Source organism: Parus major, chromosome 20 (assembly GCF_001522545.3).
Source record: "Parus major isolate Abel chromosome 20, Parus_major1.1, whole genome shotgun sequence".
Lineage (NCBI taxonomy): Eukaryota > Metazoa > Chordata > Aves > Passeriformes > Paridae > Parus > Parus major.
The window spans coordinates 8,420,733-8,448,325 of record NC_031788.1 but is presented as its reverse complement, the minus strand read 5'-3'; the positions used below and the strand labels follow the sequence as shown (position 1 = coordinate 8,448,325).

Genomic DNA, 27,593 nt, shown 5'->3' with positions numbered 1-27,593 from the left:
CCAGAACCCTGCAGTACTCCCTGAGCTGTTTCCCCTGCCCTTCTCACAAGCAGGGGTGGGCTCTCAGTGCTGCTGGAGCTGATCCCTCCCAAGGGTCACACCTGTGACTCCCAGCAGTCACAGGCCAGGCAGGGCTGGGTGGCTGCACCCCTGTGTTCATCCATGCTGTGATTGGTGTTCACAGGCTGTGCCCGTTTTTAGTTTATTTATTTTACAAAACAGGCTAATGATTCGATTCAATTATTTAGGGAATTTGATTACCTTTGGTGTCAGTGCAGTCAGGGGAGGATTGGCAGTGTTTCAGCCCCTCACCAGCAGTGATGTCCCACACCACACACTGCTCCTGCTCAAACCCCACTCCCTCTGCTGACACCTCTTTGCTCTCCCTGGATGAAACCGATGACAAAACATGCCAAGGGCACACAGCCACCCTCCCTCCCTCTCTCTCCCCCCATGACTTTTGCTACAGCACTGCTGCAAATTGTAGCTGTCAGCAGGGGAGCACACTCATCAGGGGGCTGCAGCCATAATCACTGCAAAGCGGATGCGTGGATCTAAGTCCTGGATGCTCCCCAATATCAAATCACAGCAGGGACCCAACTAATACTCTTGTTCCCTCTCCTGAAAACGTGCAGACCCACTGAGAAATCCTTGATGAGGGAGGCTCAGACTGTGCTCCCGACCTCTCAGGACAAGAGACAGCCAAAGCTGTGGTCCCCAAAGGCACCTGCACTGGCGGCGCTGCCAGGGCCGTGCTCACTGTCGGAGCCACGCCGTGAACATGGTCAAAGATCCTCCTGCCTTCATCTCTACAGCTGTTGGAAGTGGCCTTGTGCACAAAGGGCAGTGTTCTCAGTAAATCCCGTGGAGGGTTGCCATGTGGCCAGCAGAAATTTTGTTTTGTTTTATTTTGGGAAGCGGCACAGTAATATATTCACCACCTCCTAACGTAATGGGGTGACAGATGGGAGCTGGGCTCTGGCTTTCATGGGAAAGGCTCCACTCAGCAGGGAAGCAGTAAGTTTCCCACCTAATCTTCTGCAACCTTCAGACTCCTAACAACTGTAAGAAGCAAAGCAATGGGTAGTTATTAAATTAATGACTTCATCCCCAAGCTGGTCATAAATATTTTATAGTTTTATCTCTCCACCCTGTAGACTGCTCTAGACAGACCAGACTGTTTATTAATCTAGCTTCTGGATTTATGTTATTTAATTGCTAAACAGCCTCAGCATGGTTAGACTGGATTATTAAATATTGGAGCCAGAGAAGGAGTCCTCTAACAAATGGCAAAACCCGAGGAGCTTGATCTTGGACTTGGCTTATCAAAACCCACTTCCCTGCAGTGCTAAGGCCAGGTTGTCCCCTGTTTGAGTCCAAACCATTCAACCATTGCCTTGTGCTCGGTGGAGGTGGAGTTTGGGACTTGTGAGTAAGGAAGAGGCAAGGAAAAGTTCTGGCACATCCTGGTTTTGATAAGGATGTGCTGGTGTTAACCTGTGGTGGGCAGGATGCTGCGAGGGCATCTTAGCATGTTCAGGTCCTTCTGGGAAAGCTCAGGCAGAGATGTCCTTGTTCTGTTCCTTCATGGCTCATGTTTCTTTGGGTCATCACAGATAGTCCCTGTCATTTAAATAAAAGAGCAGTGCAGTCATAGATTTGAAGGCAGGCTTTAGAGGTTCTTATACTTCCTTGTTGATAGGGTCGAAAATGTCTTTAAAACAGATACTACCGTTTTCACAAGAGTTACTGGTTTATTCATCCCACTGAGAGATGTGGATGGAGGCAGCTGGAATAACAAGAGCTATTTGTCTGAGGAATGCATCATCCTCATGCTTTCCAAAGCCTCCATCCCACGAGCCCTTCTGTACAAAGCAGGAGGTCGTTTCAGGATATACCTTCTCATAAAAGTGTAGGAGAACTGAGTGCGCTAACAAGGTCAGAGCCTTTGAATCCAACCAAGTTGTTGGAGCAATTTCCAGCTCTGTTGGCTGCTCTATTGGCTGCAGTGTCATCTCCAGCCCATCCCATTGCTCCCCAGCATCTGCATTGTCTTTCTGCGGCCCAAGGTGGGTGAATTTGATGCTAAATGGCATCTCTGAAGAGCAAAGTTGCTTTCTCTCCCCAGTAGCCTGATGGGAACAAGGCAAGCCCTTCCTGACCACCCAGCTGTGCGTTTTTCAGGACTCCTTGGTTGTGGGAGCAGGGTGAGTGGTTTGAGCCTCCACTTAGAGGATCTGTGGGACAAGAGGAACAAAAACCAGAAAAATGCACGAAGCTGGGAAAGACCCCCCTCTTTCTGCTTACAGCTGAAAGCCGTGGCTGGAACGCCTCTCTGGGAGAGATTAGGTCAATGCTGACAAGTGGAAGGTACCACCGGAGGAATGGGTCATTAGCAGCTTTTAACAATTAACAGCGGCATCAGTGAGGCCAAATGACTCTCGTTAGTCAATGGTTTATCGATGTGTTTAGAGACAACCGTATGCTGACAAGTATCTTTCCCTTGGCATCCTTGATGCCAAAGGCCCACTCTGACATTCTGCTCTCACCCTACGCCCTGTTGGAAGAGGCTTAAGCGCTCTCCTAAGCACACCTATAAACTGACAGTGCACCGTCTTAAACCAATTCAATTCCCTTCCCTGCGATAAAGGATGCCAGTTCCGAGAAGATAACATCTCCCAGTGATGGCTCCCCGAGCTGCAATTTAGCACAAATCTGAGCGCTCTATTATCCAGCTCAGCCAATTCGTTAAGGAAGGACAGGCGAGCACATCTATTAGCTCGATCATCATAATCAAATATTGGCACAAGGAACTGCTCGGCGCTGCAAAGTCGAGCGAAACCCCCATAAAACAATTATGTGCCCTTCAGGAAAACAACATGCCAGCTGGTGAGGTGAACGTGAGTCCGACTGGTTTTCCTCCTGTGAGAAAAGGACAAAATCCCTTCAACTCCAAGTTAAGTCCAGCAAAGCCTCAAAGAGACTTTATTCTTGGGGCTCCTGGGCAAGCTGGGCTCCATCTCCAGCAGTCCTCGTTGTTGGTGGTGTTTATTCTCAGGGACCACTGGCTAAGGGGTGCTAAGCCTGTCCTAAGCTTCTGCCAGTTGTTCTGCACCTGGACATCTTGCAGACAGTAAATGAAGGCAGAAAAAACTTCCAGTGAACACCCATGGACATGTACATGCTCAAGGAAAGGCTTTAGGAAATCTTCCTTCTACCCAAACTTTTCTCTACATTTTTCTGACTACAGTTCTTGCCTTTTTGGATGTGTTTTACTCTGCCCCTTCACTTTTGTGTCTGGTAGGGCCACCTCCTTCTGCTGTAACCCAGCAGTGCTTGTGCTTCTGTGCAGAGACAGACAGAGGAGTTCAGTTCAGTTAATCAGACAATTGAATTTATTGGTGATGAACCTGCCTGAAATTCCCATTTGATCCAATTTACACAGCTCCAAATGGCCTTAACATGGTTTACCTTATTTCACCTCTGCTACAGCAGAGCAAAACTGAATTTTGCCAACTTTAGAAATTATGTCTCCAACACAGTGATCAGTGAAAAATTCTCTTCATTGCCACAGCTTCAAAACATGAACACTTACCAGAGAAAAGGTTCTGTTCTTCCAGGAGGGCAATCTGTGAACATCACAGTTGGGTTGATGCAACTGAGCAAATATTGTTGACAAAAATCAGGTTTTGAAGGTTTTTTTGGAAATCCAGGAGGGAAAAGTGTCCATCTCTTTGTTGAATCCCAGGGCTGGCATCTCCTGTACTGCTTCTGAAGGCATCGGCTCTGCTCACACACCACCTGTGGGAGAACAAAACACAAGATCATGAAATCCTAGAATGGTTTGGACTGAAAGAGACTTTAAGGACCATCTCGTTCCAACCTCTGCCATGGGCAGGGACAGTTTCCACTATCCCAGGTTGTTCCAAGCCCTGCCCAACCTGGCCTTGAACACTTCCAGGGGTGGGGCAGCCACGGCTGCTCTGGGCAACCTCACCAGCACCTCACCATCCTCACAGGGAAGAATTATCCCCATATCCCACCTAGCCCTGCTCTCTGTCAGTGTGAATCCAATCCCCCTTGTCCTGTCACTCCACGCCCTTGCCCCAAGTCCCTCTCTACCTCTTGGATGTCCTTCAGACACTGGAAGAGCCTCTTCTCCAGGCTGAACACCCCCAGCTCTCTCAGCCTGTCTCCACAGTAGAGGTGTGGGCATGTGGAGCACTGGGGGTTCAGGGGGAAAGTCCTGCCCAGAGGAATTCTGCCTCCAGCCTTCCTGAGACTTCTGATTCCCATCTCAGCACTGGTGGGATTTTAAGCACCTGCCTGACTGGATGGTGGCAGCTCCTTGTCCTCCAAAGCCTTCAGAGATACCAGACCTAAATTCCCCTGAAATCTCCTAGCTCAGGAGGTGGGAAGAGCCAGGTGGGAGGTGCACAGTCCCTGGCTAGAACTTCAGGTCAGCAGGGCCACGCTGACCACCCCCAAGCCGTGGTGCAGGACAAGGACAAAGCCCAGTGGGGACACATTGGCAGCAGCTCGAAGAAAGACCATAGGAACTAAAGTCACAAACAGAACTGGGTTTTATTATGAAATAACCCTGCCAGTACATAAGGAAGTTCTGTCTGCAAAATACATTTCCTGAGGAAAGTAGATCACAGTATTCGTTTTCACAGAATAACATGTAGCCTGCTATAACTTTCAATGTGACTCTTTATTATTTAAATATTAACAGTATTCCTTCACATAAACAGGTACTCAGTCATCACATAACCAACACACAAACGACAAAATAAATATACAACAAGAGCACAGTTCATTTTTTTTCCCGACTTAAATATTAAATAAATAATAAATACAGAATTTTTATTTCCTGTTATCAGTGCCTGAAACAATACGAATGAAAAAGAAAAGAAAAACTGAAAAAGTCTCTCTTCCCCCAGTGCCCCTGCCCCCACAAAAAAACAAACCAAAAAATTATCAAAATGTCTCAGTTATAAAATATCTTTAAAAAAATTCCCATCATTAAAAGAATAAATAACAAAATATATAAAAAATAACTTGGTTGCATCAAAATTACAAGTAGGAGTTGTAGATAGGGGTTTTATTCTTTTTTTTCTTTTTTTTTTGGAATATCATATTTATGGTCAAAAGTTTTAATTTTTAACTTTTTTTTGCTTCTTTTATCTTCATTTCTATGGTGCAGTGTCCAGTTTAAAATAAGTATAAAATTAATAAATAAAAAAGTTAAATAAATAGCAAAAAGTTAACATAAGGTGTTGTAAATATAAATTACATACATCTTGCCAAAATTAAATAATTTACAGGATAATTAAACTAACTACTTTTTTTTTTCTTCTCTTTCTTCCAGTAAGTGCAATTTCTCTACTTTTAAATACTAACTGAATTGCAGTCACAATCAATTTGGACTCTATTTACATGTTAAGAACATTGTGTTTTTAACACCTCAAATTTTATACTTTTTTTTTTCCCTTTTTTTTTTTTTGTATTTTTGCACTTGGAATGGGTTCTAAAATAAGTGAACTCGTGGAGTCTGATCCTGCAAACACTTAAGTGTGGGAGCAAACCCACCCAGGCCAGCTGCCCTATGGAACTTAACACAGGGAACAACTCCAATCAAGCCACTCATGGGCTTCCAGGCCAGATCCAGTGGCCATGGTAGTCACTGGGACTTTCCACTGACTTCTCCAAATTGGGAATTATACCCTAAATATCTGCAGGATTTGGCTCGAAATGACACCACACTCTTGCCTTCTGTTGGGGTCAACAAGATCCTCCCCAGCTCTGCCTGCCCCACGGCTGGGAGTGATACAGGATATGGGATGTGGGATGCTCCCACGCCGGGGTCCCTCGGGGGGTTTTTCCCCACTGAAGTGTTTGGAGAAGGAAGCGAGCTCCTGATGGGAGCAAACGTGAGGAGCAGCCCCGTGGGGTGACAGCCGGCTCTGGCCATGGAGCAGTGCTGCAGAGCATCACCCCAAAGACATTCAAAGAGTTGTTCTCTAAGTGCACAGAGGGCTGCGTGTGCCCAGCTGTTTATAACTGCTTCTTTGGAAAAATTCCCAATACCTGAATGCTTTTTTTTTTTTTTTTCCTTTTCTTTTTTTATTTTTTTTTGTGTTGTAGTATGGCGATCGCGCTGCGATTTCACGCAAATCCTAGAACACCAAACCAAACCATCCTCATTGCCCTGTGGATACATGTAAGGAATCAACTCCTGGTTCATGGTATGTAAGCACTTTGCTGGCCATCAATTAACATCTCTCTTTTTGTTGGCTTTTGCTTTTTTTTTTGATTTGATTTGTTTTGCTTTGTTCATCAGAATCTCAACCCTTCTCTGGCATTGATGTATGATCTCTGGACTGGCAGTACTGCGCCACTGTAGGGATGATCACAATAATGAAAAGAACCAGAACTGTCATCAAACAGATTTCCAAAAAATCATATACACCGGACCATGACACATTAAAGAAATTCTTCTGTTTGAAATATCTGGAATTGGCCTATTCATAATAGCTACTCTCATATTTAAGACAGACAAAGGAATACTGTAGTTGCAAACTCCAAAAGCTTCCCTGAGAACCTTTTTTCCATTGCGCTTTCCACTGGAGATCCAGAACTGCTCTTCGGATTTCTTTCAGAAAATAAAAATAAGCTACTTTATAATACTTCAGAGTTCCCATGCCCAGTGGATATCTGAACACTTCGGGGTTGGGAGGCCCAGCACAGGTTCAGATTTACAGGTAGCTTGCAGCTCCAGCACTTGTAGCAACATAGAACATAACTCATGTGTGAGTAGGTGATCTGGACATACGACCATAGACAACATGAGGGTTTAAGCCAGTCATACACTAGTCTCGGATCAGACAAGACCCTGTTCTTGTAACATTTTAACCCTTGGATCAATTCTGCAAGAGCAGACAACTCATGGAAGATGCCTGCTCTTCACCTGCTACCAAGCCCCACAGCCTACTGGAGAATTTAACCTTCCATCCTGATCTACCTTGTGGTCCAAGTAGAAAAATTCCCACTTTTCTCAAGAAGGTCCAAAGTTAAGTAAACGAGAACATTGAGTTTGATCAGTTCCATGTCTCAGAAATGGCCTCTTGGTTACATTTTGGTCCTTTTTTTTTTCATTTTTTTCATTCATTAGACAAGTTTCTTAACTTGTAAACCTGAATACTTGGAGGGGAGGTTCCATCTTACAGTCTGTTCGCTTGCTGCTTTCCATCCCACGGCACTACACCTGGATGCCCTTGACAGCTTGCTTGATGCTCTCCAGCAGGTCCTTGTTCTCCGGGTTTTGGTAGCACTCCTGGTTGGTGTACATGTCTGTCAGAGTGTTCACGTAGGCATCAAAGTTCTGCTCACTAATTGGCTCCTGCAGTCAAAAAAAAAGCCAAATAAAAAAGTGTTAGTGGGAGAACAGGAAGAGAATCAGAGTCTTTGTAATAAATCATCTGCGTATTTCGGTGACCAGAGAAGTTGTGGATTCCTGAAAGTGCTCAAGGCCAGGCTTGGAGAAACCTGGTCTAGTGGAAGGTGTCCTAACCCATGGCAGAGGGCTGGAACAGTGTGAGTTTTAAAGTCCATTCTGACCTAAACAATTCCATGATTCTCTGTATGTACAGACAGCCAAAGGTCTCCACGTCAAAGCCCTTTTGTCTGCAGGGCTGCATCTAAAGGAATCTCATCACTGCCCTAATCCCGCCGGATCTTAACCAGGTCCTTAATTTTATGCACTGGCCTTGTGGGGCTATTAACAGCACCAGGTGAAGTGTGTGCAGGCAGCCTGACAGGCTGGAGGCTGAATTAAGGCATGGAAATGAAGGGCTGGAGGACGACAGGACTGCTGAAACATCACGAAGCGAACCAAAGGCAAAGTTGGGTCACCTTGGGCTCACAGCTGCCCAGCCCAGCTCCTCTGCAGCACAGCTCCTGCTTTCGAGGGGCATTGCAGGTATCTAACTTGGGCTTAATGGGGGGAAAAAGAGAGGGAAAGGGAAGAAAAAGAACAGGAGTAAAATGAGCATAAAAGTCTCATGGGCATCATTTAATTAGAGTTGCCTGAAACCTTGAAAAAATATTTGCTGAACAGTTTATTTGACCTTTATGTGTCAAATACTTGACAAAAAAGCTCTCAGCGAGTGGTTTTCTGCCAGTTAGGCAGCTGGGTGAATACTATCCAAAACTGCTCTGCTGGAGGGTGGCTTCTCTCCAACCAGCCTGAATTTAAATACAAACCCCAATGAAAAGGATTCCCAAAAAAAAAAAAAAAAGAAAAAGGAAAAAAAGGGATGGAAGAAAAAATAAATCAAAAGCTCATTCCTCTGATCATTGCAGTGGTCTTTCTGAGTTGTAAGAGGACAGCTTCCTCAACAACACGAGCCCCACCTCCACACACCTGGTTTTGACAACAGTAATTACATTCCTGGGAATAGAAAGAAGGTAATTAATAGCCTTTTGTGGTTTTACTATTTTAATGCAGTCTTTTCATTTCTCAGTAACTCTATGGTAACATGCTGTGGGCTGTTAGACCTTGTTAAATTAAACAAAATACACTCTCTTTAAGAATGCTATTCTTTAGCTGCCAGCTATTCAAAACTCAATTGAAACTACCTGCATTATAATAGGAGCTCTAAGATCTTTCTGACGTTGAAATCCAATCCCTCCTGATCTCTGCTTGTGCTGTCTTAGCCTAAAAGGCACTGGGTGCCCTTGATAAAGTTTCCTATTTTGTGATAGTGCTCCCAGATGTAATGAGACAGAACAATAGATACAAAGGGAGATCAGCAGAAAATGACAACAAAAGGGAGATATAATGCAAGCTTCAGAGATAAGGGAAAAGTAGTGATCTTACAAAGGACACATAGGTGTATGGAAAGACATTCTCCCAGTCTTTAATTGTGAAAAAGCCTTATCATGAACTGGGTTTGGCACAGCTGCCTCGATGACATCAGCTTGAGCTGAGCACTGTCAAAGTTTCTTACCATGTGTGGAAGGCGGATATTGGCAAGACTTTGGATGAGAGCCTGGCTCAACCCTGAGAGCTCCAGGAACAGGGCTTCATTTTGCTCCTCTATGATTTTGTTTTCCTCCTCAATGTTCTTCAGGTTCTTCTCCATGGTGGAGATCTGTGGAGCAAGGAGCAGGGCAGGGTTACCAACCCTCAGCAGGGGTACCCCTACCACCCTGCACCCCTGGGCTTGAGTGCATGGCCAAGGACACCAACCTGGGACTGGAGTTTCACCATGGCTGCTTCCATCTCCGAGTTGGACTCGTTCAGCTCACTGATCTCCTTGTTCAGCTGCTTGATCTCCTCATCGTTCTCCAGAACTGCAGGAGGGAAGGTCATGGGCAGTCAACAAATGCTCTTGGGGAGAGCAAAAGTGTTGAACTTTCTGCTGAGCCCTTCCTGCCTGCACTGTCCTTACCTTGGCTTTTACAGCCTCAAAACCAGACATACCTCTCACCTGCCAGTTTTTTCCCCTATTTTTTATAATTAATATTTTTATTATCACAGTTCAATGATACTTGAACAGGTCAATATGTAAATGCAAAAGCAAAGGACAGCAGAGCAGCTGGACTCCAGCACATCCCCACACCCAGCAAGGTTGATTGTCCTGAACAGTCAGGTCACTCTCTCCAGTCCTGAGTTTGGAATGATGCCATTTAAAAAACTAATGCATGTCTTGATGAGAAATTACAAGGTCCATAAAATAAAGCAATATTTCTAGAGGAGTGCAGGTATTTATAGGTTCCAAACTATGAAGTTCAATGCTTGAACCTTGTGAAATACCACAGAATGCTCAGTAATAGCCCTGGAAATGCAAAGTGCCATCACTAACAAAATTCCAGATCCAGAAATATCTCAGTATTAAAAGCCCTGAATAGGTGAAAATTGCTGAATGACTGCAAGGGATTTGTAAAAATGCCAGTGAATATATGAAAAAAAAAAAATCTAAATTTCAGCATTACTTCTTTTGCCTTCTTTATTATTGCTCCCTTAAAATGTGTGACTCAAGGAGTGAGACGGGTACCATGCCACCACAAACACCCAGAAAACACAAGGAATGGGTCTTCAAAGTTCATGATGTCCTTGAAACCTGTGCCCAGATTTCAGCTGAAACCTCCCCAGTCTAAAAAGGAAAAGATCTATGGACTCAATACCCTGACACTCCTGCAAAGCAGAGGAGTGAAAAATCTTACCGTCGCTGGTCTTGAACTTTGTGTTGAGAATTTCATCCCCTGAGAGTTTTCCTTTCTTGCCAGCAAAAGTAGCTCTTGGACACCCTGACAAACTGAAAAACAAGTAAAAATGGGTTTCATAAACTCTCAGTATTTATAGGTGCTTACGTACCCAACATAAGAGCATGTGCCATTTGGTGGAATTCAAGCTGCGAGACAGTTCTTCTAAAAGCTTTTTATGGTACAGAGGAAATTGCTTTATGAATAATGCCACAAAATGCCCCATTTATAAAGTGGGAGCAATTTTCTTTAAGCAAAGATTAAAAACACATTGCTTCCTGAAAAAGGAGGTGTGCCAGGTGTGGAGGGTGAGATGAGTCTGGTTGTCTTGGGCACCCAACTCCTATTTGTAGTTCTCAAATTCTGTTCCAGCATGCAAACAGAGATTTAGATGAGAGGTTAGGAAGAAATTCTTCCCTGTGAGGGTAGTGAGGCCAGAGTTGCCCAGAGAAGCTGTGGCTGCCCCATTGCTGGAAGTGTTCAGGGCCAGGTTGGACAGGGCTTGAAGCAACCTGGTCTTGAGGAAAGTGTCCCTGCCTGTGGCAGGGGGTTGGAATGAGATTCTGAGTTTTAAGGTCCCTTCCAACCCAAACCATTCTGTGAATATTAAAACAACCACACATTTTCTCTATTCAGTAAACTTCAGCCTGACTGAGCTCAGCATCAAAACCATCAGTTCTTGAGCCTTGCATGAGGAGCTGAATGCTGCTCAAGCAGCATCCTGGGGCAGGTGAGTTTGTCCACAGCAAAACCATCACACTCACACTGACTTGAACCCCGGGATTTACCTCCTGTGAGTGAGGAAGCTCCCGTTGGCATGGCCAGAACCGTCACAGCCTGGGGTGGGGCAGGTTGGGCCTTCATTCTTCAAGGACTTCCAGGAGAAGGAGGAGCCGTTGAGAGATCCTTCCTTCTGCCTGCGGGCTGCCAGAGGACACCCCGAGGCGCTCCGGTGAGACGCGTACTTGCCGCTGATGTGTCCCAGCCCAACGCAGCCCGGGACCGGACACCTGCGGAATCACACAACGTGACAGCGAGGCAGCCAAGAGGAAGGAACAGATTGAGGGAATAAAGGTGTAAGGAAATTATGGATGAGCAGGAATGAGGAAGCCTGGGAGGAGAGCATTTGCATTTGGGTCTCGTCTGGAGTTTACAGGGGAGGTACTTGGTTGATGGGAAGAGCAGATGGGAAATTAAGAGCTGCGAGTGCTTCTTCAAGAGAGCCAAAGAGAATCAAGGAGAATTCTGCAGGAGGGAGGTCTGTGGAGGTTACATCACACACAGCAAAAGTAGGTTCCAGTGGTGTCAGGAACCAGGTATTTGGTGCCTTACTGGGGACAAAAATGGCAGGCTGGTGTGTCTGACATGGGATCCTGTGTACCCCAGGGCTGACAGCCACACTGAGCCATCACACACGTACTGCTGGCTCTGCCAGGTGTCACTGCTGATGAACCCAGGCCCATCTCTTATCACCCTTGACCCTCAAGGGCACTGTCTGTACTCTTGGGGACACAGCCCTCCCCAGGAGCCAGTCCCTGGGCCAGGAGCTGTTCAGGCTGTGCACAAAGAGCTGCAGCCCTGTTCCTGCCAGGAGAGGATCCGAGGGATTTCTGAGCCTGCATCACATCAGACAGGAGAAATCACTGAGCCATCACACACCCTGCAGCCACGGCATGGCCTCGCCTGCCTCCCCCTTCACATCCTGCCTCTCTGGGAAGATCAACCCACGCTCTCGAGGGGATAAAGTGGGAATTATCATCAAGGCAGCACATGAGCTCTGCCCTTACCAGACTTCTGTCTCTTTATGGCCAGTTGAAATTCACAGGAGCTGTGAGGAGCTTTGTGGAATCACCAACACAACTTGTGCTACTGCCAAGCACACCAGTGGCTCTCTAAAAGGCATCTCTTTCCTCCCTCCTCACCTAATGGCATTCTTCCTAAATCCAGCCTCCTGCAAGCCCAGTTTATCCATCACGGTTTCTACTGTGGTTTGCATTTGTTTTAAAAACGCTTGCCAATTATAAATACAGTTAAAAGTTTATTACTCAAGGGTGGTTGCTCAAAAATAGGGGAGGTGGAAAGAGGTAAGGAATGACAAAAATAACCCCCATATCCTCAGTTTGGAAGCAATTAGGGACTTTGAGGCTCTCCAGCAAAAGCATTCGTAGAGCTGCTCCTGAAAATCACAAGCTGCGTTTCTCTGCAGAAATTATTGCCCTGATTGTTTACATTCCACACAAAAGGGAGATGACAGCAAAAGGGGGGGGCCCTACACCCAGCCTTTTCCCAAGATAATTTGAAAAATGCTGATCTCGATTTTAATCAGCTGCAAATGCAGCACAATTCACTTATAATATCCCTGCCAGCAGGATCCTCAGTAAATTCATAACATCATTGCTTTTATATGATCACGAGCAAATTACTGAATCCTCAGGAGGAAAAGGAGAAGGGGGAGAGGGGGGAAGAGCAAGAGAGAAAGTGACAGACCCCAGCATTTCGTATGCAGCCGTTACAGCCCAACCATTACATATTTTACACCGTTAATTTAACTTTTATTACATTTTCATTGTTAAAAAAATAAACCAGAGCCTTATTGTGCAAAACAGCTGTCTTGGACATATTTTAAATTATTTTTTTTACATTATTATTATTTAATGGGAGCACCAGTAGTGTTTGATCAATTAGACACCTGTGGATGCTCCAGCTCTATGGGCTGGGCTGAAGGTTGAGGTAATCTGTTCAATCACGTCTGCAGCAAATTACTTGAAGGATGAACAGCACAAACAACAGGGACTAAATGACTTTCTCCTCGGTGACGAAGTGCAAAACTCGGCCGGGTTCCAAGCGGAGCTCGGTGCAGACAGAGGAAGGATTTAGAGCCAAAGCTCCTTAAGATAAACCCCCACCAGGCACACCTTGCCGTGGGTGGTGGGACAAACACTTCCACAGGCTGGGGGAAGGCACCAGCCAGGGATTGTTGTGCCACGTTGCTTTGCACGTCTCAGAGGAGCTTCTGCTCCTGCTGGGTGTGCTGGAGGGGAGGGGGTTGCTGTCTGGGCCATGGAATGTTGGGGGATGCCTTTGCATCCTGCTGCTGCAGAGACCCTCAGCCCATCCCACATTTCCTGCACCCATGTCCATGGTTCCACCAAGAGCTGTCTGGGGGTGGGTGGCACCAGCTTTCTAGGAGTCAGAAAATCCAGCTTTGGTGATGCTCCTACCCCATTTGGAGCCTGGAACCTAGAGAATCTATGGATGCCCCACACCTGGAAGTGTCCAAGGCCAGACTGGATGGGTCTTTTAGAAATCTGGTCTAGTAGAAGGTGTCCCACCCCATGGCAGAGGGTTGGAATGAGGTGAGATTTAAAATCCCTTCCAACCCAAACGATTATATGATTCCTTGGAACTTTATCTTCCCAGTGTTTGCATCTTTAGGGTGGACTAGGAGGAACCCAGCCCCTGGTGAGGATGCTGGGTGTCACTCTGCTGTGGGTGTCCTGCCAGCCCCCCGTGTTCCCCATAATAAAACAGCCACACAAAAACTCCTTTCTCCTTGCACTGGGAAGTGATTTCTGTGCAGAGAAACCACACTGGGGAAACTGCTTGGCACATTCCTGTCCTGTCCTGCCCTGAATGGGGAAGGCACAAATGAGCAAAGTCACAGCTTCCCCAGCCCCACAGGGCACGAGTCCCTGGGGAAACCGTGGGGAGGGGTGACCTCCCAGCTGGGGGCTCCAACCATGCTGAGAGCAAAGGTACAACAGCCAGCAGTTGCACATCACAAATTTGCAGCCTGCCCTTTCCATCCCTGTGTCCCTGGTTAATGGCACAGCATTGCAACACCACCAGCAATTCAGTGCATTTGAGCCAAAAAAGGCTTTTTTCCTGCAGATTCTCGAGTAGGTTTCTTAATTTTTAATAAACTCTGCTAACTCCTGCTAATTACCACACGGCTCATTTAACTGGGAGGCTTTCCTTCCTGTAGACTGAGGAGGAAGAACAGAGCAGATGGCTCAAATATCATCTTTTTCTGAAAGGTCCTTCCCCCCCAGCAGGCGCATCCCAGCTTCCCACAGCCCCCGCAGGTTCTTCCACCCCCACTGGGCCCCACTTTGGCTCAGCCTCTTCTCCAGGCCAAAACCGGGGCACATGGAGAGATCCCCCTCTGCTCCTCTGTGAGGGCAAGACCTGCCCTGGGAGTAAAATGTTTTTTAAAAAAGATCCATTTGGAGACAGTCTGCTGAGTCAAGGGTTCTGGACAGATATGCCAGAGCTCGTGGGCAACCAGAAACTCCAAGAAGTGGTTGATAATTTTTTTCCATGTTTCTTCTTTACCTCCTTCCACTTGCACTTGCTGGGTGAGTGTACAGGCTTCAGAAAGGCTGGAGATGCTCTGAGGTAACTAAAATGTATGGGGTCCTGGAGTCAGTGCTGCCTTTCATGTCCTGTAGCTGTGCAAGGAGATACAGATCCCAGACCCCACATGCTGAGCCTGTGATGCTCAGACTTGCTAAAAGTCAGGACAAATGGATTTCACAGCTCATGAAAACTCCTGAGGTGGACTAGGTAATTTCAAATCTCTATTCCCCACAGGAGTAAACCCCCTAGGATGTTTTGAAGACTTCAGCCTGAGGCAGCAGAGAAAGGTTTTTTCAGCTCACTTAGAATATTCTGCCCTGTCAAAGACTCCACACAACACAATTTATTCAGGGTTACCAGATCCTGACCCAGCTCAGTGCTGGGTGGTTTCTACTTCTGATCTGCTCCTGGCAGATAAGGCAGTCCATCAGCCCTTTCCTGCCCACTGCTTCCCAAAAACCTGCAATGTTTGGCTTGACTTGGGGTTTTACCATCATTTACAACACCAGTGTGGCTTTCCAGGAATAATATAAAGTACAGGGAGCAGAGAAACTGTTTGTGCCCTGCCACCCTACCTTTCACATCTGCAAGAAAACTACACCATTACCTCCCCACCACCCAATTTTTCCATCAAACATCAAAATTGCAACACCAGAACAGAGCAAAGAGCTTTGGCAGAGGATGCTCAAAGCAGAGGGAGCGAGGGGGATGTGGGGTGGGTGCTGATCCCCCACGTAAATCTGTGTGAGGCAAAGTGGATGGAGTGACAAGCTCTGTTCAGGAGTTATTTCCAGACTTACTTCATCAGCTCTGGGTCTTCTTTGTCATCCTTTGTCGGGGTGATCTTGATCCCACTTTTCTTGGCACGAGGGCAGCCTGACAGACTGTGGTTAAAAAGAGAAGAAAGGCCTGTCTCACTGGCAGAATCTCTGCATTTGCTATTCCCCCGCTTCAGTCATCTTTCCCTTGAATTTGGCACAGTGTTTTTGATCTCTCTCGTTTTGCAGCTTCACATCACGAGGAGAAGTCAGAAGGAAAAAAAATAGTAAAAAATTGAGGGAGATGGACAGTAATTAATGGTGTCTAGATAAGAAGATATCTGCTAACAGCTTGCAATGTTTAATGGAATTGTTGAAACAGAAGGCTCAGATTTCTGCTATTAATGTTCTAAAGTGATAATAGAAGTCATAAATAGGTAGCAATATTAACAGGAACATTGCATCAGCTAAAATCTGACCCTTTGTCTTTTATTCTGTTGAAAGGAGCTTCTAATCAGATGCTGGAAACATCAGAAAAAAAAAAAAAAAAAGTCAGATTAAAGAGATGAAAATAGGCTTCAGTTGTCAGTAACATTAATGTTTTATTCAGAACTTTACAACTCTGCCCACTGCAGGGGAAAAAAAAAAAAAAAAGAAAGCAACACAGAAAGAGGCTAGAGAGAAAATAATTTAAGGAAGATCTTACCTTCTATGCGATGCATAATTTCCTGTTATGTGACCAGAGCCATCACAACCAGGAGTAGGGCACCTGCAGAGGCAAAGGAGGCTGAGATTAGCCTGGGGTTGTGAGCAGGGGATTGACACTCTGTGACAGCTCTTCTCAAAGAGAAATCTGGGCACTGGCAGCACAGGAGCAGGCTTCTCCTTCCTGCCCCTTCCCCCTCTGCAAGGACAAGGTTTGGTCTGTAATATCCGTGGTACTGAAGTCAATGCATGATGTGGCATTGGAGAGGAACATCTGTGGGATGTTGGGAGCACAGCGAGGGGCTGCTCTCCCATGGGGGACACAGTTCCCAGCCTGTGTCCCCACCCTTGTGCAGGGGCCAGCTCAGGAGATGATAATGAGCTAAAATATCCCTCCAGGACAGTGTTTGTCATCTTAAGGAAGGCATAAGGAGACAGCTGGGGCCATCCAGGGCCAGCAGGATGGACCCAAGCAGAGACAAGAAACCAGAAAAGCAGCTGACAGCTCTGGACAGCAGGGCCACCATGGCCACCACCAGGGTCAGGTCTTGGTGACTTGGGGAGCAAAAATCTCAGTGAGGGCAAACGGGCAGCCCATGGCAGCAGGGCTCACAGAGTGCAAACCTGGCCAATGCCCCTGATGGAATATGATGATGAAACAGGAGGGAAAAGGTTAGATGAGCCCTGGTCCCCTCCTTCCACAACAGCATGGACAGGGGACAGGCACTCAGCAAGGGGACATGAGGTCACCACGGGGATCACCAGGTCACCATGGTGGCTTTTGGGGCAGGGTCTGCCCTCGGTCCTCAGCCCTGCCTTACAAAGTCACCTCTGAAGGAGCATCCACGGCCCCGAGTTTCCAGGTGAGCATCCAGCAAAGGCTCGGGATGGCTGCTGTGATCACCCAAAGCTGCACAAAGGCTGGCAGGGGCTGTGAGCCCACCCAGCAGCACCAAGATAATGGCCCGAGTTAAGCAGCACATCATTAAGGGCTCAGAGACAGGACGGTGAGGGGATGTGAAGCACCACAGCACAAAGATCTGCTCCCGGTGCTGTAGGGGACACAGCGGACATAAAAGTTGTCATGGGGACAAGGAGGAGAGGCGAGGAGTGTTTGCAGAGGATGTGCACAACAGCCTGCCAATTAGCCAGGGCTTTGTGAGTCAAGTGATGAAGGGGAGAGGGTGTGGGGAGGAGATGGAGGGGCTGCCTTAGGATGGGGGGGAGATGCTGAGCAAAGCTCAGGGCACATCCAAGAGCTTGCAGAGCACATGTTCTCCTCGGGAGAGCGGCTTTCAGTGTCCCCACCTTCTCCATCCCTGTTCTTAAAGCCACCAGTGCTGGTTGGGATGACTGGTGGGTGTCTCCAGGACATGCCAGTGAAATGATGGGAAATGTGGTGATGCACAGGCAGCCCCCGAGGTCAGGGCCCTTGGGAAAGGCAAGATGCTTTCCCCAAAGCTGGCTCTGAGCAGCCTGATGTAGCTGAAGATGTCCCTGCTCATTGCAGGGGGTTTGGCCTTTAAGGTCAAAGATTTGGCCTTCCAACCCAAACTATTCTGTGGTTCTGCACTGGTGCTCTGCCCCCTGAGAGTCAGTGCAGCAATGGTTTACACAGGTGACTTTAGTTTGGCATCTTGGAAAACAACTTTCTTAAAAGTATTCTTTTTTTTTTTCTTTCTTTTTTTTTTTTTTTCAGAAAATACCAAAATTCTCCTCTTTGCATCAGCTCTGAGGGAGACTTTGGCATTTGCAGGTCACTGAATAATCTCCACTGGCAAAAAAATTTGGCGCCTCACCTTAGGTAGGAGAGCAGGGACATGTCCTGGTCCTAGAGGGGTAACAGGGAGGCTCAGGGCCAGGAAAACATAATTGCACAAAGGTCTGGTGCAGTAAGAGCAGGACACATCCAGCAGGACCTCAATGAGGGTGCAAATTCTTCAACTCAGTTAGAAATTACAGGTTTGGGAGATGACTGTGATATTTCCCAGCTCTACACTGTTACAGTAGAAAGCAAAACTATTTCTCTGTTGTTCTAGCTTCAGGGAGGGAGGAAATTGTGAAAATACTAACACCAAACTCTTTCTTCCTTTCAGGATTTTTAAAGAGGAGAGAGAAGTAATTTGATTTTTATTTTTAATTATCTAGAGACAAATCATACCAACAGAGACCTTTTATTGCATGTTCCAGCCTGGAGCTATTTTTTTTATATCAGGGATATTAACCCCTGAAATAGAATTTATAATAGAAACACTGACATGGTCTTATCAGGAGTTCTGAAAAGCTATGACTGTGCAATCTATAATATCTCAAAATCCCTTCCTCCCTCCTCTGCTCCCATCCTCACCAGGACATAGAAAAAAAAGTGGTATTTGAGGAAATAATATTAACAAGCTTTTTTGGGGGGCAGAAGTCTCCTTTTTTGCACAGTATTTTGATGAAAAGCTCTGTCCTTGGGTGCCAGAGGGGAACATGGGATGCTGCACAGCAAGGCTGGACACAATGGGATGGGTGCTCAGGGGTGAGCCCATGTGCTTTTGTCTGGCCCTTACTGGGAATGGCCATTGCTCTGGAGAGCTTTTAACATCTTTAACACCAATTTTCTGATCACTTGGCTATTCTTTCAAACTGTTGGAGAAACACCAGTTCAGCAAAGCTCTTTGAAGAGGTCCTTTCAAAATGTGTATGGTCTGTAGTGCGTGATTAAGTGTACTTAGCACTAATCACAGCAGTCCTTGCCATCCACCAGCAAATTCTATTCATATCAACTAATCCTGCCACCTCTGTGGTAAGGAGCAGGTGGTTAAATAACTTTTCCTGGCACCAGCCCCACACTGGTGGTGGGGCACAGAGAAGTCCAGGAGCCACCACAGAGGCTGTAGTGACCAGTGGGGCTGCCACTGACTCACCTATGGCTCCAGGGAGCCCTGATTGCACACAGGACACAGCACTTTTGGGGTTTTTTCATGGTGACTGTGCAATGTGAAGCCCTTTGTGAGGGTTTACTCTCAGTGGAGGCTCCTCAGTTGTAGTTATGAATAGCTCGGGGTTTAAATGATCCAGAAACTGGATTCAGCAAATTCAGGGAACTCAGAGGAGATTCAACCTGCAAGGATAGGCTGGGCCCATGAAAGAGATGATTAAAAAAAAAATCACAATGGGCTCTACCCCAGAGATGCAGATTGGTTGGAGAGGATTGAGGTCTCCCCAGTGCTCCCAGATAAATACAATTTCACCTTTCTTTAGGGGAGGCAACCTAAGAGAGTGTTTGGGAAACCCACCTTTGAAGAACAAGCTCCTGCTGAAAAGGAGAAGACAGCAGCAAAGCTGAATATGGGATTCAGAGGAAGATACCTGAATAAAAATGTCAAAACCAGGTTCCTCCTTTCAGAACAGCAATGGGAATGGGGAAGTTTGGATTTCTGTGAGCCCTTGACCACTGGCACAGGATCTGCCCTTGTCACCATGGCAGCTCTCACCAAGCATTTGTTCACTCCCTCTTTCATTCCCTCACAAATCATGGAAATGAAGAGGAACCTCTCTCCCTACATCCTAAACAGCCCCTAAAAGTGGCATAAAAATAGCATCCCAGGTTCTCCAAAAGAGTTGGCTTGGCTGTGTGCTGGTGGTGAGTTCCCAGCTGTGTCTCTACCCAAAAATAAATCCAGGTTTTGGATTATTTGAGATGGACAAAAATGTTAAATGGAAAGGGTTATGGCCCAAATTAGGCAACAAGAGCTTGGGAAAAGATGCCAAGTGAAAAAGAAAATAACATGTCTACAGTGCCCAGAGGAAACCTGCCAGGTGTCCAAGTTATTTCCAATCACTGCCACCAGCCCCCTCCCCAAAATTATCCTTCCTCAAAGCCATTGCCTCTTCAACACAGCAGCTGGAAGCTGGACTCCACCAGAGCTCCTCACAGGCAGGTTTTGATCAGCTCTTTGAAAGGAGAAGGGAGGGGATGGAAAAGCAAAAGCAGAGCAAGAGGTGTGGGGGCAGGAAGGGAGAGGAGAGAAAAAAAGGGTGGAAATAAAGAAAAAAAAAGGAGTTCCAAGTTGAGCACAAACATACTTGAGGTCAGCAGAGTGGGCAGCCATGAGGTTTCTGAGGCTCTTGTCAGCAAGAGGACAACCAGAAAGGCTGAAAGAGAAGAGATGGAATATCTGGATAAGCAAAAAAAAAAAAAAAAAAAAGGAAAAGGAAAAAGAAAAAGGGCTGGGGTATGGGGAGGGAAAGGGGCAACAGAAGTGGGGAGGAAACAGAACCAAACTATCCACATGGTCACAAACTATACCAAAAGAAAAAAAAAAAAAGCTGTTTTTAAAGTTCAAACCACAGAAAAAATGTCAACCCACCTGCGGTGAGAGGCATAGTTCCCCGTTATGTGTCCGCTGCCGTCACAGCCTGGGGTTGGGCAACTGGGCAACAACAACAACAACAAAGAGCATAAGTGTGGGAAAGGAATGGATTCCCCAAGACCCAGGGGTGGGCAAAGCCAGCAGAGCCCCCTCAGGGTCTGTCTGGGGAGTCTCAGTCCAGTCCTGCTGCCAGACCCCCGACACCAGCCCCGTCCATCAGATCTTGGTGTGTGTTTCCATGTCTGCATGGATATCAACCAGCTGTTTCCCTTTCAGCTCCCCTTCCTCCCTTTTTACTTCTAAGGGATCATAAGGATCCTAAAAGCAATCTGGAAAAAAAACTGTGGAAAAAATGTGGCAAAGGCAAAGGAAGTGTTTAAAACCCTTAGCTGATGTTAGGTTTGGTGGCAGTAGGGGACTGACAGCAGCCTGCTGGGTGCCATGGCCTGACAGACACGGCCACCCCTGGCTGCAGCTGCTGGGCTGGATGATTCCTGCCACACTGAAGCTCTGGCTGCAGGAATCACCTAGTTCAGATTTCAGATCTGGATAAGGTGCTTCACATTTCAGCTTTCTGAAATAATTTTTTTTTTTCCTCCCAGCCCTTACAGCTGCAAAGAAAACCTTGCATACACACGGTTTTCTTTCTGCAAAGAAAACAGTTTGCTGCCGAAAGGGAATGACAGTAACCTCTGGCTGTGCCTGGGGGTGATGGGGACATACAGGTGAGGAATGGAAGTGGCACAGGAACTGCACCCAGACACACAGCAACACCCACAGCGGGTGAGTCTGCTCCTGAGTTAACTGCAGCTAATTCATTACAGCCCTTGGGCCAGAGAGGAACAAGGATGTTAAATGGAGAGGGAAGGCTCAGGGCTGCCCATGACACCGTTTCTTTATTCTATGGCTGTTTCCATTTAGGACATTTCTCTACCATCACAATAAAATTAAAGCACAGGAGGGCTTCAAGGCTCTGCCTCAGAAATTTCTGTTCACATCACTGGTGGGTTTTAAAAAACCCTGCAGAGCTTTGTGTAGGGCAGCTGGTCTGAGCTTTGCTCATTTGGGGAAGATGCTGCTGCTGCTCTGCCCCACAGATCTCCCTCCCTGGCCGCTCCCTCAGCCTCCTGCCTGCAGATAACGAGTGAGTTGGATGAGATCAGCAAAACGGTGCCCACCAACTCCCTGTGTGATGTGTGGGAGGGTCAGAGGCACAGGAAAGAAGCCAGGAACAGCTGGGATGCCTGGGAGGGGAAACCTCCCCATCACAGCCTCCAGGCTGATCCTGACTCACTGTTAGACCAGAGCCAGGTCCAAGCTGCCGTGTTTGGCTCAGACTCCTAGACATTACCATTCCTGTGGGAATCAGTGTGGATGCACATATTCCATCCAACAGGGCAGATCTGGGTGTGTGCTTGCTGGGTAAGGGTCTCTCTACGATGCAAAATGCAACACAGCAGCAAACCTGCTGCAGCCTCAGGTCACATTTTGTGTTCCTGCAGCCTCACAGCGCTGGAGCTATTGCTGCACGCCAACAAATCCTCTCTTCTCAATGAGACATCTTGTGTTCAACACCCCCTTCAAGAAGGTGCTGAGATCCCTTGGGTGCTCTTGGCTCCACAACATCAGCCAGTGTCTCGAAACAGGAGATTAGCACATTGGGTAGGTGCCATCACCGTGCCAGAAACACTCTTGCAGGAAAATACCAGGAAAAACTGGCTCTGAAAGGAGTTTCCCACAACCCTGTCCATTAATCCAGCTTCCCTTCATCACTGCAAAGTAATGTAGGAACTTATTTTGCCTCCTTGATCAGAAGTTGTAGGAGGATGTGTAAGATCAATCACAGTAAGAAAGCTACAGTTCTTATTTTTAAAATGTATTTACTAATTTTGTTTCCAGCCATCCTGGCTAAGTACATATTAATAGATTTTGGAGGAAGAGACAAGGCAGGACTTACGTGAGCAGCTCTTTCTTGATGTCCTTGGAGAGGAATTTCAGCTTGAAGTTGGTTAAAGTAACTTCACCTGGGTATTTTCTCTCTTCAAAGTTCTCCTCTGACACTTCCTGCTCATCAGCTTCCGAGGAGGCAAAAGAGTGAGCAGCAGGCTCTGACTGCAAGGGAAGGGGCAGAGTTGTGGTGTGGTCATTGCTGCTGAGCTGTGCTGGGAAAGGATCCCGAGTCCATCACAGCTGAGGGTTGGTGCAGCACTGCCAGCACTCCTGAGCCCCCTGCAAGCACCTCACAGCACCCAGACCAGAGATCCAACAGCCTGTAATTTCCTGGGGTTTTAGGAGAAATGTGTAATCCACGACTGTAAAGGGATTTACACGTGGCTTTCCCACGGTTTTGGAGGGATGAAGATCAGTGCAACCCCCTCACACTCTTCCTCAGCAGCCTCCCCATGGGCAGAGAGGCAGGTGATGCTCTCAGAGCCAGAACTCTCACCCCAGCTGGGGGTCATGGCTGGATTCCCCACCTGCAGGATTAATATCCGTGCCATGCAGGGCTGTAGCTGCTAATGGCAGATATAAATCATCCTGAAAACATCACTGCTGCAAGGGAGCTGACAGGATTTACAATGAAGAAAACACTGCAGACCCAGGACAAGCAAAGTGCTGGGTTCTTCATTTGCAAGAGCATCCCAGCAAATCCAAGAGCAGTTGCTTCCTGCCTGGTTTTCCCTGGCTGATATCTGACCACACTGGCAAAGCCAGGAATATTTCTTTCTGTGGCTCAAAGAGCAAACTGGGGGTTCTAGGGAAAATAGGACAACTGTGCAGGCAAACATGGCATTCAGTGTCCCCTGAGCTGTTATTCAAGCATCAAGAACCACCTCTCACCTCCTCTGGCTCCTCTTCCCGCTGGCGGTTTGGTTTAGTGTAGTCGATGGGCCCATCCCATTCATCCTGGCGGGAGGTCTGGCTGGACTGGGGGGAGGTCATGGTGCTGCTCGTGGCACTGGTGCTGTTTTGGCGCTGGGACACATCTGGGGACTTCATGCTGGGACTACTGCTGCAGCTGCTGCTGCTGGGAAAGGTGCTCTCCCGTTTGCGGTGTTTGTTCATACTCAAGTCCAGAGTCCCATTTTCATCCACCTCAATGTCCATGGACTGAAAGTTTGGGAACACAACCAATGTTAGCAGCTGCCAGAAGGTCCCCATGGGGATGTTGTCCCTGTTTGTCTTGTGCAGTGCAGTGGGCAGGTGTTCATGTCCCATCCTCTCCACAGTCAGGTAGGAGGAACTGAATAAAAAGGGTTGCTCTTTCCTAAATATTTCATGAACATGTCATGCACAGGCACCCCTCTACTACCAGCAGGGTGGCATTTTGACTCAGCTGATTGAACACAGGCATCTAGTGCCAATCAGGATGCCTTATGGCATTCAAAACATTTGCCCAAGGTTGGGAGTGCTCCATGGGACTTTGGGAAAATCTGTCTTCCTCTGAAAAACAGTTGGAGATCAAACTGGACACAATTGGGGAATTTGAAATGGCATCAGATACAGATCTGGGAGCAGCTGAAACCAGCTCTGGGAATCGTGGAATTACAGAATTGTTTGGATTGGAAAAGCCCTCTGAGACCATCAAGCCCAAACATTCACCCAGCACTGCCAAGCCCATCACTAAACCATGTCCCCAAGTGCCACATCCACATGTCCTTTAAATCCCTCCAGGGACGGTGACTCCACCACTGCCCTGCACAGCCAGTTCCAGGGCTTGACCATCATAAATCATAATTTTATCCTAATATCCAGCCTCAGTCCAAGACTTGGCTTGGGATTGATGCTTATCTCACATGGGTAATTTGAACCACAAGGCACCTCCACACCACTCTAAGAGCCAAGATTCCCTCCTCCAAACCCAAAGTGGGGAGCCACAAGGGTGATTTTGGATGAGTGCCTGCATTCCCTCTGTATTTAAAAAAACCAAAATGAAAGGAAGGGTAAACCAAGGTGTTTCTCCCACCCCGGATTTCCAGTTTGGCCCCTGGGCAGTGGCTCCTGGCCACATTCACACACCTTGCCAGGGGCCTCTTGCTGCTTGGTGCTGAGATTCTCGGGCATCTCCCAGCAGCGGGTGGAGAGGTTGAGGATGGCGGTGGCCGCCATGTGCGCAGCCTCAGCGTCGTGGGAGTAGTCGAAGCCTGTGGAGGAAGATGAAGTGCTCTTCACGTAACTGCTGGAGGGGCTGTGGCTGGGGGAGGAGGCCTTTGGAAAAGGTTTGGCTGGAATAAAAAGAGAAGGAACAACACAAGGCTAATGTATAAGTGGCATGAGCAGCAGGGAAAGGTTAAGTCAGTGTGACACAGTTAATGTATGCACAGTTCCTGGGTTTATTCCCAGTCCAGGGGCTGGTTTGTTGCCTGGGACGTGCAACAGGAGCAGTGCTGGCTGCAGCTTGTGCTTGGTGTGAAAGGTTAATTCATTAACTGACTCTGCCATCAATACCCAAAACACAAGTGCTTTTCTTCATTAGAGCTGCTCCTCGGTGGAAGCAGTTAAAGGAGAAAGCTTAGAGAAAACTACTGGCTCTTTTTTTATTGTTCTCTCTCTGTCCATAACTTGTCTGCAGGGAGATTTCTAGTAGCATGTTTGAAAACTTTAAATTTATAAAAATACATTAATAGAAAAAACATGGTCATAAAATATGAGCTTCCAAGGATGACACTGGTGAAATATGGATTTTCTGACAGCTGACATATCATTTAAATATGCCAGAGTAACAGGATTTATTGCACAGCTGAACATTGCCACGCTGCTGCTCTGCTTCTGTATGTCACAGCAGCAGCAAAGCCGGCCTGGAGATGCATACCCTCTTCATACCCTGTGAAATGAAAGTATTTCTCAGGGTGAACCACAATAAAACTTTCCCTAATAATAACTAATAATTCCCTATTAATAAAACTTGAAGTTGATCCCATTTAGGGGCCCTCAGTGGTTTCAGTGGATGCAAACAGGAGATCCTCTGATTTAGAGCAGTCACAGGATTGTATTCTTAATCAATTATCAAAATCTTGAAATTCTTAATTCATTCCACCATGCCCTTTCTAGGGGAAACCATCCCCCCCTTTAGTGGGAGGCTCACCCAGGGAAGACACATAAGCTTTGGCCTGATCATGGCAAAACAAATCCAACCTCAGTTGATGCAGCCACGGAGAAAAGTGATTTCATTATTCCCATTACAAACTCCTAATATAAGACACTATAAAATACTAATCTTCCCCAGCACTGCTTTCTTCCTCATTGCGTGCGTATATAATGCATATTGACATTAATGGGAGTTATGCACACACATGCAGGGGAATATAAATCCCTCTGGATGAAGATCTCTTTAAAATAAGTTCTCAGTGAAAGGAGCAGATTTCCCTGCTATGATTGGCAATCATATTCATCCTGTCGCTTTGATTAACTCATTGGAGGTTTGCCCACATGGTTATTCTTGTGTCTGGCTGCTTGTTTTCCTGTCCAGTTTAATCCATGTCTCCGAGGCGGGGCGCAAGTATCCGCCAGCCCAACCTGACAATATCCAGGATCGGGAGATGCCAATTTCAATTTCACACCGTAGGCTCAGCGATGCTTTTCCATTTCATAAGTATTTCTACCACTAATAGACTCGCAATCAGCAAATTAGTGAAATAAGTGATGAGAAAAAATAGAAAGGATTATCCTAGTGGGTCTGCTGGAATTATTTTTGTCAGTACAATTACCCTGAAAATTCTTTGCTAATATTGCAAATAACACAATCTATTCAGCGAGAGAATCACTTGTACTGGGAAACAAATTACTTTTCCATCAGCCCTAACCCAGGATGACAGTGGCAGTTGTGCTCTCTGGCCTCCATCCAATTTCATTGTCTGATCCTGTACAGATTTAGTACTGTAATAAAGGGCGCTCCCATTGTAGTGCAACAACCGGGATGCTTTCAAGTATGAGCACTTTTTTTAGAGAGCAGCTGCATCAGGATTAAACAGGATTGTGGAAGTGGGATTAGCCAGACAGAAAGCACTCTTGAGGCTGCTGACTTCTACAAACTGGCTCCTAAATATTTTTTTTGTGCCTCTCAATAAATGTCTTGAAGTGCACAGTTGGTGTCAAATAACAGATTTGTAAGGGCGGTGTCCCCATGCAGTGTCCCTCTTGCCTTTGGTTAAACCTCAGGGTTCATTCAGCCATTTCATTTTCACCCAGAGTTATAACCAGTGCAAGGTCCTCAGAAAAGAGCAGAGGTGGGTGGCTGAGATTGGAAAGAGCTGGAAGATAGAGGTGGGTGATCGATAGGTAGAGCTGGAGAGCAGAGCACAGCAGGAAAGACAAATGGGGGGAATGGGTCATATATAAGATGGAAGAGATGAAAACTGTAATCCATTTAGCTAGATGAGGAAAGCCAGATCAATAGATATGAGCTGCAAAGCAACGGGGACCAACTGAGGACAACTGTGTAACTTATCCCACCTCGAGACATCACTCAGATTAATGTTCCCACCGAGGTTCTTCCCAAAGCCAAAGCTTCCAAACGAAGCTTTCCCAACAGCCATGGGCTCCCCTCACCATCAAAGGTGCCCACCATGGGATCCACCTCACCCTCCCCATCCCAGGAGGGTCCAGCAGCTCAGCCCCAAGAGACTCCCATTACCCCAAAGCCACGATCCCAAGAGCCTCACAACATGCTGAGAAAGGCAGAAAATGCAAAAAGCAAGTCCATCCCTGCTCCCAACTTACATTTAAAGGCTTTAGGTGAGGTTTCGCTAGTCTGAATCTTTGGGGCAAGCATGCGTTTGCCAAAAACCTGAGCATCAAAACTTGCATAATCGAAGGTGACCTTGGAGTACTTCTCCAGCTCCTTGGCCAGGTTGGCCCGGGGGGTTGCTGGGACCATGTTGGGCCGGTAGCTTCCATACTGAGGGATCTCCAGTTGCTTCACAAAGCACATAGGCCTGAGGAAGAAACAATGAACAGCAATTATTTCTCTTTTCCTTGATGAGGTGACTGTTGAGAGGGAACCAGACACAATGAGGGCACCGCTGCACCTTGTTCCTAAAGGCTTACTGGGGACGAGGAGGCAGTGACAGCCCTTTTGCTCTCCCTCAGCAAGTCTGCATCTGATTTGGATCTCTCAGAGTCTAGTTTTATTTTCTCCATCTTT

At 46.9% G+C, this 27,593-nt stretch overlaps 1 protein-coding gene across 1 annotated transcript in view; it reads right to left on the bottom strand.

Moving 5' to 3' along the window:
- Positions 1 to 4,699: 4,699 nt before the first annotated feature.
- Positions 4,700 to 27,593, bottom strand: part of MYT1 (myelin transcription factor 1) — a 59,309-nt gene continuing 36,415 nt past the window's right edge. Inside the window, exons 11-23 of the mRNA XM_015647948.3 lie at positions 27,170 to 27,384; positions 24,470 to 24,675; positions 23,291 to 23,560; positions 22,407 to 22,561; positions 20,447 to 20,509; positions 20,163 to 20,231; positions 16,093 to 16,155; positions 15,429 to 15,512; positions 11,058 to 11,279; positions 10,231 to 10,322; positions 9,254 to 9,357; positions 9,012 to 9,155; positions 4,700 to 7,402 (exon numbers count right to left, since the gene is read on the bottom strand). Of these exons, the coding sequence (XP_015503434.1) occupies positions 7,262 to 7,402; positions 9,012 to 9,155; positions 9,254 to 9,357; positions 10,231 to 10,322; positions 11,058 to 11,279; positions 15,429 to 15,512; positions 16,093 to 16,155; positions 20,163 to 20,231; positions 20,447 to 20,509; positions 22,407 to 22,561; positions 23,291 to 23,560; positions 24,470 to 24,675; positions 27,170 to 27,384 (1,828 nt within the window). The 3' untranslated portion in view covers positions 4,700 to 7,261. The remainder of the gene's footprint in view (positions 7,403 to 9,011; positions 9,156 to 9,253; positions 9,358 to 10,230; positions 10,323 to 11,057; positions 11,280 to 15,428; positions 15,513 to 16,092; positions 16,156 to 20,162; positions 20,232 to 20,446; positions 20,510 to 22,406; positions 22,562 to 23,290; positions 23,561 to 24,469; positions 24,676 to 27,169; positions 27,385 to 27,593) is intronic.